The sequence below is a fragment of the Chionomys nivalis genome, chromosome 8, assembly GCF_950005125.1.
Source record: "Chionomys nivalis chromosome 8, mChiNiv1.1, whole genome shotgun sequence".
NCBI lineage: Eukaryota > Metazoa > Chordata > Mammalia > Rodentia > Cricetidae > Chionomys > Chionomys nivalis.
This window is the reverse complement of record NC_080093.1, coordinates 40359364-40375147: the sequence shown is the minus strand read 5'-3', so window position 1 is coordinate 40375147 and position 15784 is coordinate 40359364. Positions and strand designations below refer to the sequence as shown.

Here is a 15784-nt window from a genome sequence, read left to right as displayed (position 1 = left end):
GAGAAACAGCCCAGTATTGCAAAAGACTAGAAGCAATTTGGTGCTGTGGGAATATAAATGAGGAAGCTGGGAGTAGGGAGGGACCAAGAAACTGTGGGTGAGAAGTCTTAAGACAGGTGAACGCCATGTGCCAAGAAGCTAACCGTGTTTCACAACAGTTAGGAGAGACTGGCAGCAGCCCACAGGAGACCTTGTGAGTAACTCTGGAATTGACATGTTTGACTTGCTGGGATCTGGTCTGCACTGCTCGGAAACACTGTAGCCCAAACTGGCTTCACTCTGAAGGCGGTCCTCCCGCCTCATCATCCCAAGTGCTGGAATCACCAGTGCAAATAGCTGTGCCCAGCTTTAGGATGCTGTTTTACTACTGTCTGAGTGTGTGCACGTGTGGGTCAGAGACAACTTCCCTGGAGGCGTTTTCTCCATCCACCCTGGTCAGGCCTGCACAAGAGCTTTTATCCCGAATCATCTCCTGGGGTCTCTCTGACTCTGTTTTTGTCTCCCTTTCTTGCCAACCTGATGCTCTATTTCTTGGTTTTCAGTTCCCCAAGTGCTGAAATTATAGCCCACATCAGCATTCTACCTGCAAATGACTTTTTCTAGCCAGAGTGAGAAAAAAAAATAGAGATTGAAATTCGGTAATAACAGGGACAAGACTGTAGTAATGGAGCCAAAAGATGGGCTGGAGTGATCTGTTGGGGAGGAAATTCATCAGTGGTAAAACTTGTTCCGTGTTGGGCGGAGATGGATTAAAACAGACACAACCCGGAATGCCTACTGTTTTGCATCTATTATTTGGTACAGCATAATACTACATACACAAAATGCCCAGAAACAGTTGGCTAATAAGCAAGTCTCTGTAGAATAATCTGTTCTTGATTTCACTTTGTTTCCAGTTAAAATTCCTTTCAGGGAGCCAGAATCTTCCTGGACTTTTACCCAGTCTCCTGGTGTATTTTCAGTCTTAACATTTTCAAGTTTCTTGCAAGCAGAAAACTGAGAACTGTTTTTCAACCACATATTTATCCATTAAGGCTGTTGTTAGACAGAATTTAAAGGAAGTTTGAAGAAGAACATATCACGAGTACACAGACAGGGACTGGGTAAGCATCCAGTCTTCATCACACACAGGCACAAGGTTCCTTTTCTTGTGGATCATAAAGAGTAACACACCATTTTTTTTCTTAGTATTTCAAGTCGTCTTATAAGAGTGTACATTATCGCAAACACAGATATTTTTCTTGGAAGAATTTAAGGCTGCTTGAGAGCAGATCAGTCTGTTTCTACATTCTCAAGGAATATGAATGATACATAAATCAAAATGACTTGTTTCTATAGTTGAACTCTGGAATTACACAGCAAGAAATGATGAATTCTTCCACTGATACGATGACAATCAAATGGACTTGGAAGAGATCATTTTAATTGACAAAAATTTGGGAACTGGATCCTATGTGTATGTGGTACTTATGGAGTCTGAAGAGTCTGAAGCCAGACTTCAGAGTTACCATGTTTTTAAATGGCCATCAAAAGGACGTTACTTCATATGTGACAATGGTCTGAAATTCAGATAGTAAGTGTCCCTAAATAAAGTTTTGCTGGTGCCCAGTTTACTCGTTACTATTTTACTGATTCCAAGCATGTTCCCATGGTAGTTTGCACAATCCCAATAAAACCTTTTTAGCTCAAAAAGCCTGGGGAGAAACCTGGTTGTTGGCAGAGACTGTTTAGTGGTCTCTGTTCTGAGGGCTTTTCTCTAAAGAAACACAAGCATAGGGATTTCCCATATTTACATCCACATATATTACTATAGTGTGTGGGATAACTGCCATAGACTAAAATAATGGACCTAGTTTTATTATGTTTAGGATGTTTGCTTTCACACTGCCAGTGGAGCACAGTTATTAAGAATGATGCTTCAAGGTCATTCTTATTTCTTGAATTTGGATCAGCTGTCTGTGACTTGAACTAATGGCTTAGCCTTTCGGAAGCCTCAGATTTCCTATAAAAACAAGGGGTGGATGGCATCATCTGGTAGAGTTCTTAAGTTTGAAGTGGGTGAGATACCTTAGTTAGGTTGGTGCCTGGTTCACGGTAAGCGTGCAGTTCTTATTAGACTATGGTCCTCTCATGGTGCACTTTTTGTGTTCCACACAGAGCATTGCCTGCCACAAGGAGCTCCACGAGGCTCCGCCCCGCCGTGTCTTTCTGCAGTCAGTGCCTGCCCTGTGAATTCTCATCTGCAGAAAGTGCCCACAGCTGCATAATCTAAGAACACCTTGACCAGAGTGAAGGAAAAGTTTTGGAGACCCAGAAACAAAAAGTCACGGGACTGAAGAGAGCTGGGCAGATGCTTGCAGCTTGCCTGCAGCCAGTGAGCGCTGTGTCAGAAAGTTTGTAAATGGTAGACTCTACCCCAGCTTTTCTTAAGGAGAGTCCAGGCTTTTTGGATGACTCATTAGTGAAAGCTGTACACGGATTTAGCGGCTAACATCTTTCATTTTTTTAGAGTGGATGAAATTATTGTATTTAGTGCCAGGTCGCCATTACAACGTTCTTTTATTACTTCCTATCAAAAAGATTCTTGGAAAATTACCAGGGTGCGATGCTTGGGAACAATTTCCTTCCTGGTGGACTTGGTACTGCCTGCCCTCTACCTAAGCTTCCTTTGCCAGTGGTCGGTACGGTTCTGGGCTTCTACAAAGGAGCCAGAGCTCAGTGAGTATGAGCTCTCTCAGCTACGAGGCCACACCAATCCTTTCATTTTATCTGGGTCCTGAGCATTGGCAGGAGAGATGGTCTTCAACTCCCCTGGAGGAGGTACTGTGAAAGAAATTACAAGCCCCTTTTCCTGATCTTTACATATTTTCTTCATAAACACAATCAAAAAGGAAGAGACCTCCCACCCAACCCAAGAACTCTCTGTTACTCTGTCTCCCCACTAGTCAAATAACAGAATTCCAGAAGGTAGCAGGGGTCTCTAACAAGCAGCTGGAAAGCAGAATCTTTATGGGTCCTCTGCCCCGTCCATTTTAGAAATCATGTTGGTGTTCAATGGACCTCACTTCCTTCTACTTCCTGCGTTTAATGTCTTGACATACCCTCCAGGAAAGTGCCTTTGAATTCTCCCCTTGCAGGATCTGTTCTTTGCCCTCAGTTGGTCAAAGGCAGCGCAGCAGACTCCAGCATCTCTATTTATTCAGGTTGGAAACAAAGTTAGGACAAAGCACACTCGAACCTCAGTCAGCATGACGGTATCTCCCAGCAGGGCTGAGAGCCGTGGGGACCACTAGGCTTTGATTATTGGTAGGAATAGCTCTCATCGTCATACTCCAACTCATCATCTTCTTCCTCGTCCAGCAGCCCGTACTTGAACTTCCGGTAGACAGTGCCATCTTGGCCCATGTAGACGATGTCATCCTCATCATCTTCATCATAGTCCCTGTCCCTGTACTCAATCACCTGGTCCTCCTCAATATAGCTGCGTCTGTAGGAGGAGTACGACACGGTGGGTTCCACCAACTTTTCGTAGCGCCCCTTTGCCACAGGTTGGCTTCGAGACTTCCGCCACACGAGCACAGCGGCCCCCGACAGCGGCAGCAGCATAACACCCGAGGCCACCAGCAACGCGATCTTGGCGCGCTCCATGGGTGCAGCTTCGCTGGCTGGAAGGATGCACTCCTCTGATGGGAGGCCGCCCCAGAGGCAGCAGCGAGGGAGAAAAGAAGAAACAGAAGTGGGAAAATCAGATTCAGAAGTAAAGAACTGCCCTTCCATTTTTTTTATGCCTAAAATGGTCAAATCATTGTTTTGCTTTGTTTGTTTTTTTTTTTTTTTTCATTTCTTAGGAGTCACACCACTCTACAAAAACATGTGTTCCCCACAAGAGTCCCAGTTCATGTCTAATAAAACCAGCTGATGCTCTGGTAACTTAGATCCAAAAGGAATCCTAGATTTCTGTTTCTCGGACCAGTCTCTAAGGGTCCAACCTTCTCAGTGATTTTTTTCATTCCTGAGAAGTGTGTGTGTGTGTTTTCCGCTTTAGCTACTGCTAAACAATAACTCTGATTTTTCCTAAGATGGAGATGCCATCCTAACCATCCTTTAGACTGGTCCCACGTGACTCTCCTACCCTTCAAGACCAGTGAAGCATACTTTATAAACCCTACTGACGCTTAGTCATGTGTGGCCTTGGAAATTAGGCCAACTTGTTTGTCATAAACAAGAACTGGCTTGTGTAACAAGCGGACTTTCCAATCCATTAACCTCAACTCCAGGTGGAATTCTGGAGGCAAATTCTCTGACTGCATGTTTGGTTTCCTTGGATACCCATGGCACTCCCTGAGCAAGGAAAGGAATACTTTATCATCTTAGAATCCTGACTGCCATTTTAAATGGCAAGGGATTCATAGCATAATTGGAATTCTTGGATTCTGGAGCCCTTCCCTTTCTTCTTTATAAGCTGCTGTTCCAAGGCTTCCCTGAGGATGTCAGGGAACCAAAGCAGTGTATGATATAACTTCAGCATTGGCTGATTTTTCTAGTTTCATATTCATTCATTCGGGCAGTACGACTTGAGTTGCTTACCTAATTTTATTACCTTTTCTTTTTAATCTATCATACAGTAAGGCAAAGAAAGTATGAAACAGCTAGAGGAATAGGTATCTGTCGGTTGGATGTGCAAATTTTAACACACAGTAGATACTTCCTCCCCCCCCACTCCCTTTTCAAGTTCTTCTGTCCCTCCACAAGGACCTTGCAAGGACTCCTGTGACTGAGTGGCCCCTGTGAGACACACACACACACGCAATACGCACACGTGCACACAACATATTGCACACATGCATGCATGCACACATATATGCACACACGCACACACATCACACACACATGCGTGCACATACCACACACACACTCTCTTTCTTTTATTTTGTTGGTGTTTAATTTCTATTTTATTCTAACAGAATTTTGCCCATCAAGCAAAAATGTTTGCTCTAAATAATAGTATTATCGTTATCGTATTGGGTTAGCACAGACTTTTCCCCTGCAGGAAGTGCAAACACACTGAAGGAACAGAGAAGTGATCTGCTGTGACTCGCAGCTCCTGAGGCAGGAGAATCGACAATGGACCTTTGGAGGTTGTTTTCTTTTCAGGGTGCCAAATGCACTTACATCTTACTATTCTTAGTCTTCGGGTGCTGGGTCAGGGCCAGCCTCTACCATTTGGTTTCTCTATCATTTGCTCTCTCTCTTCAGGGGAAGCTGTCTCAGAAATAAAGATATGAGTAAGCTCAACTATCTGGGCTTCTTATTTCTCTCCACACACATACTATGGTAACTTTCCACCATGGAGTTGTATCTTTAGCCCGAGAGGATTTGTACTTCTTTTGGTAGGGTTGCCCCAGGTAACTCTTTAAGAGCCTCTTAGCAACCAGGAAATCTATTAAGTTATTTCTTGGAACTGACATTTCAGAAATTACGCCCAAGAGGTTCTTGTTTTTCTGTTTTCATTTAAGAACATTGATGTAACAAGGGCTGAGGCTCTCAGCTGAGGGCCCAGCATCAGATCCCGAGGGGCATGGAGATGAGGATCTGGGGAAACCAGCTGCTCTTGGTGGGTAACTGAGGAAGGAAATGGTTAATTCTTGGAACGGTGATACCTGGAAACTAAGTAAAAGGCTAAAACAGAACAGAACAGGACACGAGGCTGGTATTGGTTATGGGTTTCAGGTTTTCTTTACTTACAAACGCTTGGGACAAAACAACTACACTGATTTGGGCGGGCATGACACCTCTGAATCCCAAGGAAATGGCCTATTTCTGGAGGAGAGAATGTGTTTTAAGAATGTGGTTTTCGGGGCTGGAGAGATGGCTCAGAGGTTAAGAGCATTGCCTGCTCTTCCAAAGGTCCCGAGTTCAATTCCCAGCAACCAACATGGTGGCTCACAACCATCTGTAATGGGGTCTGGTGCCCTCTGCTGGCCTGCAGGCATACATATAGACAGAATATTGTATACATAATAAATAAATAAAGAACCTTAAAATATATATATAAAAGAAATCCCACACTAGCTCAGAACAGAGATAGATAGTTATTTATTTAAAAAAAAAAAGAATGTGTTTTTCACTTAGAAGGGATCACTCCGTTCGGAATCTTTAAGTTTTTTTTTTTTTAAGATGTATTCATTTTTATTTTTATTTGCATGAGTGGCTTTGCATTGGTAGTTCAGTGGTAAAACTCTTGCCTGGTGCATGTATGCGTGAGTGTTTTGCCAGCATGCATATATGCGCGCTCCATGTGTGACTGATGCCTTGGTAGACCAGAAGAGGGCGCTGGATCTCCTGAAGCTGGAGTTGCACACAATGTAAGCAGTCATATGGCAGCTCTTAACCCCCGAACCATCTTCAGACCCTAGGGTCTTTGAAAGTTTTAATATACACCATGGGGTTGGAAGATTGAGGACAATTAAAGACTTGGAAATGGTCAAGCTGTTTCATCTATTCTTAGTTTTCAGTGATAGTCCATTTCTAAAATGCTCTAACAAAATGACTCAGTATGAGTTAGATTGATTCTTCAGTGTTATCAAGATAAGCTATTCCTTTCCCCGTTCCCTCAGGAGCAAAGATAAAAAGGAGCAAAAATGTATTTATAAAGGTCATATCTAGACTTAGTCAGGCTGGGGGCAGCATAGATGTAAAAAGAATGTGGGCTTTGTGGCTTTGCAGTCCAACAGGCTTATGTTCAAATCCCAGATGAGCATCTAGGGTGTGCATGTGTGTGTGCTTGTATGTTTGTGATTTTTTTAAAAGATGAAGTCCAGTCTCAGAAAGCTGAGGTAGCCCCAGATGACCTCAGACTGTATGTTTTGCTGAGAGTGGCCCAGAATTCTGGTCTTCCTCTCTGTCTGAAGCACTCAGGTTCATGTATGCAGCATCACGCCTGGCTCTAGATGACCCGCCCTCTTATCATTGCTGTGGACGTGCGCATGTTAAGCCAACCCTTGGGCCTCTGTCTTTTTGTTGATAATATGAGGTCTGTTTGATTATAAGTTTGAGCCTGAAATATTTCCTCCAAAGTCTTGGGGCTTGGCTACTAGCTGATGAACTTCTGGGGAGTGACAGGTCCCAAGGGGTTGATCTATTCATTGTGACGATTCTGTTGATGGATACACAATATGATGACATTATTTGGAGGTTGGGGACATTGGTGTTGGGTTTTAGGTAGAGAAAATGGGTTCCTTGGGGCAAGACGTACAATATTATTTTAAGGTCTGTTACTTTTGTTTATATTGCATTTGCTTAACTCTGTGAAGCTGTGTTACTGTGCCTGTCTAAAACCTGATGATCTAATAAAGAGTGGATTGGGCAATAGTGAGGATAGGTGGGGCAGGCAGGCAGAGAATAAACGGAAGGAGAAATCTGGGGGGAGAAGAAGAAGGAACAAGGAATGGAGGACATCTGGGGCCAGCTGCAGAGTAAGAGTAAAGTAAGATATACAGAAGTAAGAAAAGAAAAAAACCCAGAGGCAAAAGGTAGTCGGGTTAATTTAAAGTTAGGAAACTCTAGCAAGAAATAAATTAAGCTAAGGCTGGGCATTTATAAGTAATAATAAGCCTCCAGGTATTTATTTGGGAACTGGATGGAGGGACCCTCAAAAAGATAAAAGAACAAAAGAGCCCAGAAGAGTAAAGACTAAATAGTAAGATACCAACAACAACGGGGCATGCCCTGGAAAGACATATTTTCTCAACAGTCTCTGCTTCCTGACCGTCATGAGGTGAGCTGTGATGCTCTGCCACATGCTGTCGGCCGTGATGCTGAGGCTTACCGTTGCCTAGAAACAACAGAGCCAAGTGATCTCTGAAACCACGAGCCAGCATAAACCCTCTTTTAAATAGCTTTCATTGGATATTTGTTGCAGTGAGGAACAAACCCAACTTGTAAACCAGGAGGTTTCAAGAACAGTAGGCACCCATCAGGCACTTCATGAACTAACCATACTCCTCTCGCTCTGCTCCCATGAGCTTCCGAGGACATGCCATTTCTCTGTGTGCTGTGTCCCATAGCCCTCACCTGTGCTACTCTGGCAGTCACAGCAGTCCTGGGAGCCGAGGGGGTGGGAAGCGTTGCAGCAGCGGAGGCAGCGGCTGTCGTCCATGTTCAGCAGCAGGCCGGTTGAGCACACAGTGCAGTTCTTGGCTCCGGGTCCCTTGCACTCTATGCAGCTCTCATGGCATTCTTTACAGCTAAAGTTTTCTCCCTGGTAAGAACAGCAAAGAGGTTGTTTTTGAGAGCGGAGGTAGAAATCAGGAACTGGAGTTCTCCATGGCTAGTCCCTCTTGTCTCTCTGAATAGGGAAGAATGTCAATGTGTATGTGAGGGTGAATGGCTGTTAAAAAAACTTTATTTATTTTTATGTGCAGTGGTGTTTTGTCTGCATGTATGTCTATGTGAGGGTGTTGGATACTGTGGAACTGGAGTTATAGACAATTGTGAGCTGCCACGTGGGTGCTGGGAACTGAACCTGGGTCCTTTGGAAGAACAGTCAGTGCTCTTAACTGCTGAGCTAATGTTGATGTATCTATTGCCTGCATATATTGTATATAGCCATTGTACTTATTGTATATAGTTTTCTTATATTATTTATAGCTTTCTTTTTTTATTTTAGATAAAAAGGGGAAATGTAGTGGCATTTCAATTGTATTTTAGTAAATGAAGACTGCCTATCTCTCTAGCTCTCTGTTCTACTCCATTTTACCTGTGCTGGGCAAAAGACCAAAGCAAATGTGTACAACTGGAGGAAACTTTTGCTGGGCCCTGACCTCTGAGACCTGCTAGGTACAATAAGAAGAGAATGTTAGGCTTCAGGAGTATTTGGTTATAATGTAACAAGCTCCTACCTCAAAGACAGCAGGAGTCAAGGACAAGTTGTGTCTGACCTTTGCCATACCCCTTGGCAGACTGTACATTCCCACACTACTCCCACACATTGCATAAGTGATATTCCAGACATGAGTCAGTTCCTAATTCCTTCTCAAAATCTAGCCCTGTTAAAGCCGAAGTCATCGCCCTCCCTTGGTAGTGTCAGGAGCACAGGAGAATGGCAGCGGCCCCTTCTTAATGTTCTCCAATTTGATGCAGTTCCCAGCATCCCGCATTCTGTTATCAACACATAGGTGATACATACATTTCTATCCTTTTTACTTTTGTGTGCTATGTACAGTTCTGGTTTTCTTGTTGTTATGTAACCTGGGCTGACTTCAAACTTAGAATCCTCCCACTTTGGCCCTCAGTCTCCTGAATGTTGGGGTTACATTTCTGCTTTCCATCAAGTTAGCGCTATGGTTTTCTTTGGCTTTTACTCTTTTATATTAGTTACCTGCTTGCCTTCTGTGGTTCCTGGATCCTTGTTCCTAGACTTAGAATATAATTAGTGGTTATAACAAAGACACTTAAACCTCACTGGAAATGAGTTCAAAGTCCATGGCAATAACTCTCTCCTTGTGGGGTGCTAGAAATATGAGTTAGAGAAAGACACTTTACCTTAAAAATTATTATTATTATTATTATCTCTCTCTCTGTGTGTGTGTGTGTGTGTGTGCAGACGCATATATAACAAGGCATGCATGTAGAAGTCTGAGGACAACTCTGAGGAACTGCTTCTCTTCTTGCACCATGGGATCTGAGGATTGCACTCGAGTTGCACACGCAGCAAGCACTTTTGCCCAGTAAGCCATCTCACCGGCCAAGAAGATCCCTTCCTATTGTTTATCTGTAACTTCAGTGACATGGAAGATGTGGGGGAACAGAAAGTTGGGTGCTCAGTGGTGGAGCAAATGTCAGGCAGAAAAAGAAATGAAAATTGCTTTTCTTGAAGCATCTTGATGTATTTTGGCTGCTGATTGTTTTCAGCTGTTAACTGTCAAATCTTTAGAGGGCCCTTCTCCCTCTCTTCCTTTCTAGCCATGTGGTAGTTAGCGAACTGTTTGATTTCTCTGAGCCTGCCTCTGTGAACTGAAGTATGCTATCAGAATTCAAAGCGAGCATATATATAAATATGCTGATTTGTTTTGATTTCACCATTGATGTATTTTCTTATGGTTGCAAATTTAGAAACACAATCAAGAAGAGAAGGTCAGGAAATCTGTGGCTCCCAGGAAGGGTTCTTACCCTGGCCTCGAGCTTCCTCCTGTGTTTCCTAGCTGCTTAGGACGCAGGGAGACTTTGCTGTAACAGGGGACTGAGCTCCCTGTGGTCACCCAGAACCACACTGGGACTCAAGCCACCTTAGATCCTTCCAGTTCCTATGAAGTTCAAGTGGAAGCTGCAGGTTGGTGGCTTGACTACTTTATGAATGAATGAGGTGGTACAGTGTTAAACCTAGGCTGTGGTGAGTGTAGGAATTTAGACGGTTTCACTTCTCAGAATGACATGCAGGAATCGAGCTCCATAAGGGTAGGGGTGGAAGTGGGGGTGCATACACCAACCCAAGGGCTCAGTACCTCTCCATCTCTGTATTCCCCTACAGGACAGTCCGAGACACACATCCCTCCCAGAAGGTGGTAGCTCCACACACAGGACAAGCAATTCCATGCCTTCTTTCCTGAAAGAGAGAGAGAGAGAGAGAAATCATATTATGAGACAGATTTCAGATTCTAACCTCTGTCTTGATGTCAGAACACTCAGTTGTAAGGAAAATGTCAAGTAAATGGAAGCAGACAGGTGACTGAAGATATGGCAAGTGTCTACAAGGCAAAGTGAAGACTCATAGACTGCTCCGTCTTTTCCACGAGACTCTGTCTGGACACGGAGAATTTGAGGGCAATTGCGTGTCACAGCAAAAGATCTTTCGAAAATGAGAAGTCTTGTGGGGTGCTTCTGAAACCCGAGGGGCCAGGGTGTAGCCTGTGGTAGACCCCTGCCCAGCATACTCAAGGAGAGCCCTGGGATCCACCTGCAGCACAGAGAAGGAACAATTATAAAGTCTTTATTTCTCCTCCTATCACATCAAACGTGGTTTCCTTGATGATCCCGAATCCCCTTTGCTAGATAGTTTGAAATATGAATTATTATGTCCACAGCTCCCCGCTGTGCGGCAGGCTACCAGACCTCCCCTGTGTCTGAACTGTGGACTGTGCCCTTCCCCATCTGGCTGAAGTCCAGACGGCAGTATTCAGCGGTGCGTGTCAGCCTTGGTGGAAATCAGTGACTTCATTCCGTGTCCTGCTTTGCTGCACACCCAGGCATGCGGGATCTTTCATAGAGGGTTAATTTCCAGAGTGTTTTGTTTTTGTTTTCTTGTTTTGTTTTGTTTTTTATTTTCCAAGGTTAAGAGCCTGTGCCTATTACTATTTCTAAGAAGCCTCGAGGCTGGAAAGACAGACCTTTTGACATGTCCTTAAAATTCAGAATGACTTACCATCTGTTTTTCCTCATCCTGACCTCCCCTATTTTCACCCCCCCACACCCACCCACCCACCCAACCGAAGTCAGCCTGACAAATCCCACTCCTGCTGGGTGGCCCTGCGGTGCTTCTGTGAGAGACGCTGTGCAGGAAAGGGCAGGACTTATAACTGTATGAGGGTAAATTAGAAGGAAAGTGTGTTAAGGGACAAAGGAACTCTGGCTGTGGTAGCACCAGCCACACACAATGGTATAGATTAGGGAAGTGTGTGATGCATCCTCTCCCTGACTCCAGAGCTTCAGAATGTTATTCATCTTTCCCCTCCTCTCCCTTCCTTTCCTCCCCCCTCCCTTCTGTTCCCACCCTTCTTCCTTTTCCCAGCAGGATGTCACTGAATAGCCCAAGATGACTTCAAACTTTCATAATCCTCCTGTCTCAGTCTTCTAAGTGCTGGATTTACAGGTGTGCACCACCGTGCTCATAGATAGTTTTCTTTCTAACGACCAAAATTACTGGACAATCAAAGGTAGATGGTCTCGTTGCAGATTTAGACTGCCCAATTTTTCTAGATGTTTTTCCCTACATCTTAATTTCTTAATATGACAGTTAAGGCTTCAGAAAAATTTACACCTTTTTTTCTATTCAACTTATAGCCTAAGGTGGGGATGCCAAAATTTCATGATCTGTGTGTTACAAAACCAGAGTGAGTGCAAGAGTCACTGGCTAGCAAAGGAGGTGTGTAGCATGTAAAGGCAGGTCAGTAGAGGATGCTGAACGCTGAGGCCAGAAGAAAATGAGAGCTGTGTGAGTTCCAGGGCCCACACCCAAGCAGGAAGACAGAGGAGAACAGATCATATGGGCTTTCTCCAGATCCACCCAGTCCTGCCAGTCACCCCTGAATCCTTCCCTGGGGATCCTGTGTTGCTATCAGAACTTGGACAGGAAATGCTCAAAGCTGCCAATCCTAAATTTGGAAGGAAATCTCAAGGCCAGTGGAGAAATAGAGATTTCTTACACTGTCCTGTGACATCATAAATGATATCTCCTGTCCACACACAAATGTTCTGCTATGGCTGGTGCTCGGCTTTGGTGCGCCTCGGTTAAGAGCCATTAACTTACATGATGATGGTTGCCTAGTCTTAATTAGAAGCCAAGTACCTGCTACTGGCCCGCTGAGCAGCATTAATGGGTAGAAACTGGTGCTATCTGACTTAGCAAATGACAATACAGTCATATGTTGACATCTCATTTTTATCACGCTTGTGTGTGGATGTGACTAGGTGTTTTAAGTTATTGCTTCTTTGACTTCTCTGCTATGATGATGAACTGCAACCTGGGATTGTGAGCTAGAACCAACTCTTGTTGTTTGTTATCATTGTTGTTTTGGTCTTTTTTTTTTTATCATAAGAACAATTTCCAAAAACAAAACTAAGAACAAAATTTACACCAAGCAAACCAACCTGGCTTCCAGGGACCTGGTCTGCTTTGTTCATAATTGTATGGACATTGACTGGGCCACAGAGCTGGATGATATTTTCTGAGTAAATAAATAGATGAATGGATACACAGAATTGTAAGAGAACCCTGGATGGAAGGCTGGGAAAGTCCTTTGAGAAAACATACTCAGGGTAATGGAGCAGAACGCAGACCTGGCAGAGCAGGCTGAAGGAGTTTTCTGGAGAGAGGCAGTTGGTGAGATTGGCTCAGATTTGCAGTAAGTCACTGTGCTTGGATTGGAAGGTCAAGGAAGAGATAGTGAGGGATGAGGGCGAAAGTGAGGACAGGCCATGGGGAAGAGCCACATATGCAGATATCAAACGGTAAAAATCAGCATAGGGCTGTATCCACTGTGTAAAATCAATCAGACAGCTTGGAGGATCAGATGGCCATTACGTGGCTCACACTGGGGACGAAAAGACCACTTAGCCGACTGGTACTGACTGGTAATTCAAGCAACAAACTATGAGAGTCCAAAACCAAGAGAGTGACTCTAATGACTTAGAGAGAGGAGCTGACATTGGGAGCTATTTAAGATGTCACAGGACTCAGAGACACACAGGGAGACTGAGAAAATGTTAATGGCAGTTATTGTGTCAGGCAACAGAGAGCATACTGGAGCCATTCATCAAGAGAAGAAACGGGAAAATGTGGTCTGAGGATGGAGTGAGGTTTGGGGTGCCTGTTGGATATCTCATGGGAGATACTCAGCAAGAAAACTGATGCACGGAGGAATAGAGTCATGAGAACCATTTGGGAAGAAGTAGATGCAAATGGATCAAGACACTGATGGTAATGGTCCGATATGGTGGCAATCGCTTATAATCCCGGCTCTAGGGAGGCTAAGGTAGGAGGGTTGTGAGGTTAAGTCAGCCTCGTCTACACACACACATACACACACACACACACACACACACACGCTCACACATGCACACTGAAAGAAAACCAAAGATGTGCATGAACACACAGAACCCCTGGACTCGGTTCTTGGCTCTAGAATATGTGGGATGAGAGTTAAGACTGAAGTTAAGGGGATTTGAATAGGGAAAGATTTTTATAACCATTTTATTTTAAAGACTTGTTATTTAGGCTATACTCAAGGTCTCTGTGATATCTGGTATCTGGTTCTTGGTCACCCAAGAAGTGTCAGATATGTGTTCTGTCTCATAGAGAGGGCCTTAAGTTAAATCAGACATTGGCTGGCTACTCCCACAAGTTCTGGGCCACATTGCCTTAACGTATCTTGCAGGTGGGACAGATTGTAGATCAAAGGTTTTGTGGCTGGGTTGGTGTTTACATTTCTCTTTTGGTAGCTTGAAAGTACTTACCAACACTAAAGACGTTAGGACACAAGAGTAAATGTTCTATGTAAGCATCAGATAGCTTCTCCACGGTCAATGAATTATGAGAATGTTATCCTAAGCAATGGGACCCACCTATCATTTTGTGGTTAGCAACCCATTGTCTTGGCAACAGTCTGGGTCATTTGAGGATTCTGGGCAAGTAATGAGGATAGTAAGAATCCAGAAGGACATTCAATATGAGGGATACTTAGGAAAGGTCTCTGGAATGAGCAGACATCAGAAAAATAACACTGGAGCTTGGGAAAGTTTGAGGCAGAAGTCTTTTTTTTTTTTTTTTTTTGAGATAGGGTTTTTACATAGAGCCTGTCCTGTAACTCACCCTGTAGACCAGGCTATCCTCAAACTCACAGAGATCTGCCTACCTCTGCCTCCTGAGTGCTAGGATCAAAGGCGTGCGCCACCATCGCTCAGCGAGGCAGATGTCTTAAGTTTTTAAACAGATGAACATAACATGTTTTCCTAGTCAGGTGTTTTCAGTGATGTTACAGTTTGAATATGAAATGTCTGCACAGGCAGGCTCCTGTCCTGGGGGGAGGACAGACTCTGGAGAGGCAATTAGATCTTGACTTCGTCAGTGGATGGATCTGGTGATGGAGTCACAATTTAATGGCATTCTTGGGAGATGGTGCAAAGTAGGGTCAGTGGGAGGAAGCAGGGCACTTGGGCTTGCCCTAGAAGTGTGCCTGCTTCCCTTACCCTTCCTCATCTCCACTTTCATCTGTGAGAAGCTGACCTTCTCTGCGTCTGGCATGATCCTTCTGCCAAGATGTTCTGCCTCGTCACAGGCCCTCAGCGACAGAGAAAGCTCACTGCAGACCAAAGCCAAAACAAGACTGCCTCCCTTTAGACTTTTTTCCTTAGGGATTTTTCACAGTGATGAGATCATACAAGTGGAGAAGGAAGTCAGGAGCAGGAATAGAGCAGGGGTGTCTGTGTCAGCCTTGACAGACAGGAAGCCTAAAAGGCAGTAAGGATGTTGTAGAAACTGAGACTGGAGAGTGTGCCAATGCCAGAGAGGCTGGTGGAAAAGTTTGGGAAATGGCGCCAACCCACCAACATGGTAAGAAGCAGAGAGGGACCACACAGGAAGGAAACCCTCTTAAATTTCCATTTTCATATGCAAAACACAGGCAAATGCTCACCGTTACATTTGTCACACGTTGGGTGGCACCTCTCACAGGTCTGCGCCTGTTGGTCTGCGTAGTAGTGCTCTGGGCAGGTGCGGTGACACTGTCCCTTGGAGCGCAGGAGAAAGAAAAATATATCGCAAGCCTGGCAGTCTGTGGGCCGCGGGCCCCGGCATGCCTTGCAGCTCTTGTCACACTTCTCACACCGACCACTGGTGCTTTCTCCATAATATCTAAAACCAAGAGAGAAGCAGAGATATACACAGATTCCCCAGTGTCTGAGGGGATTGGCAGGTGGACACTAAAACCCATGTGTGCACATGTCCTGTGTATAGAACGGCACAGCGTCTGTACATTAACTCTGCCTTCAGCCATGTCTAAATGACTCTCTC

At 44.4% G+C, this 15784-nt stretch overlaps 1 protein-coding gene across 1 annotated transcript in view; it reads right to left on the bottom strand.

Moving 5' to 3' along the window:
• Positions 1 to 3300: 3300 nt before the first annotated feature.
• Positions 3301 to 15784, bottom strand: part of Pcsk5 (proprotein convertase subtilisin/kexin type 5) — a 409270-nt gene continuing 396786 nt past the window's right edge. The window contains exons 35-38 of the mRNA XM_057777813.1: positions 15408 to 15625; positions 10503 to 10603; positions 8074 to 8260; positions 3301 to 3683 (exon numbers count right to left, since the gene is read on the bottom strand). Coding sequence (XP_057633796.1) covers positions 3301 to 3683; positions 8074 to 8260; positions 10503 to 10603; positions 15408 to 15625 — 889 coding nt within the window. The remainder of the gene's footprint in view (positions 3684 to 8073; positions 8261 to 10502; positions 10604 to 15407; positions 15626 to 15784) is intronic.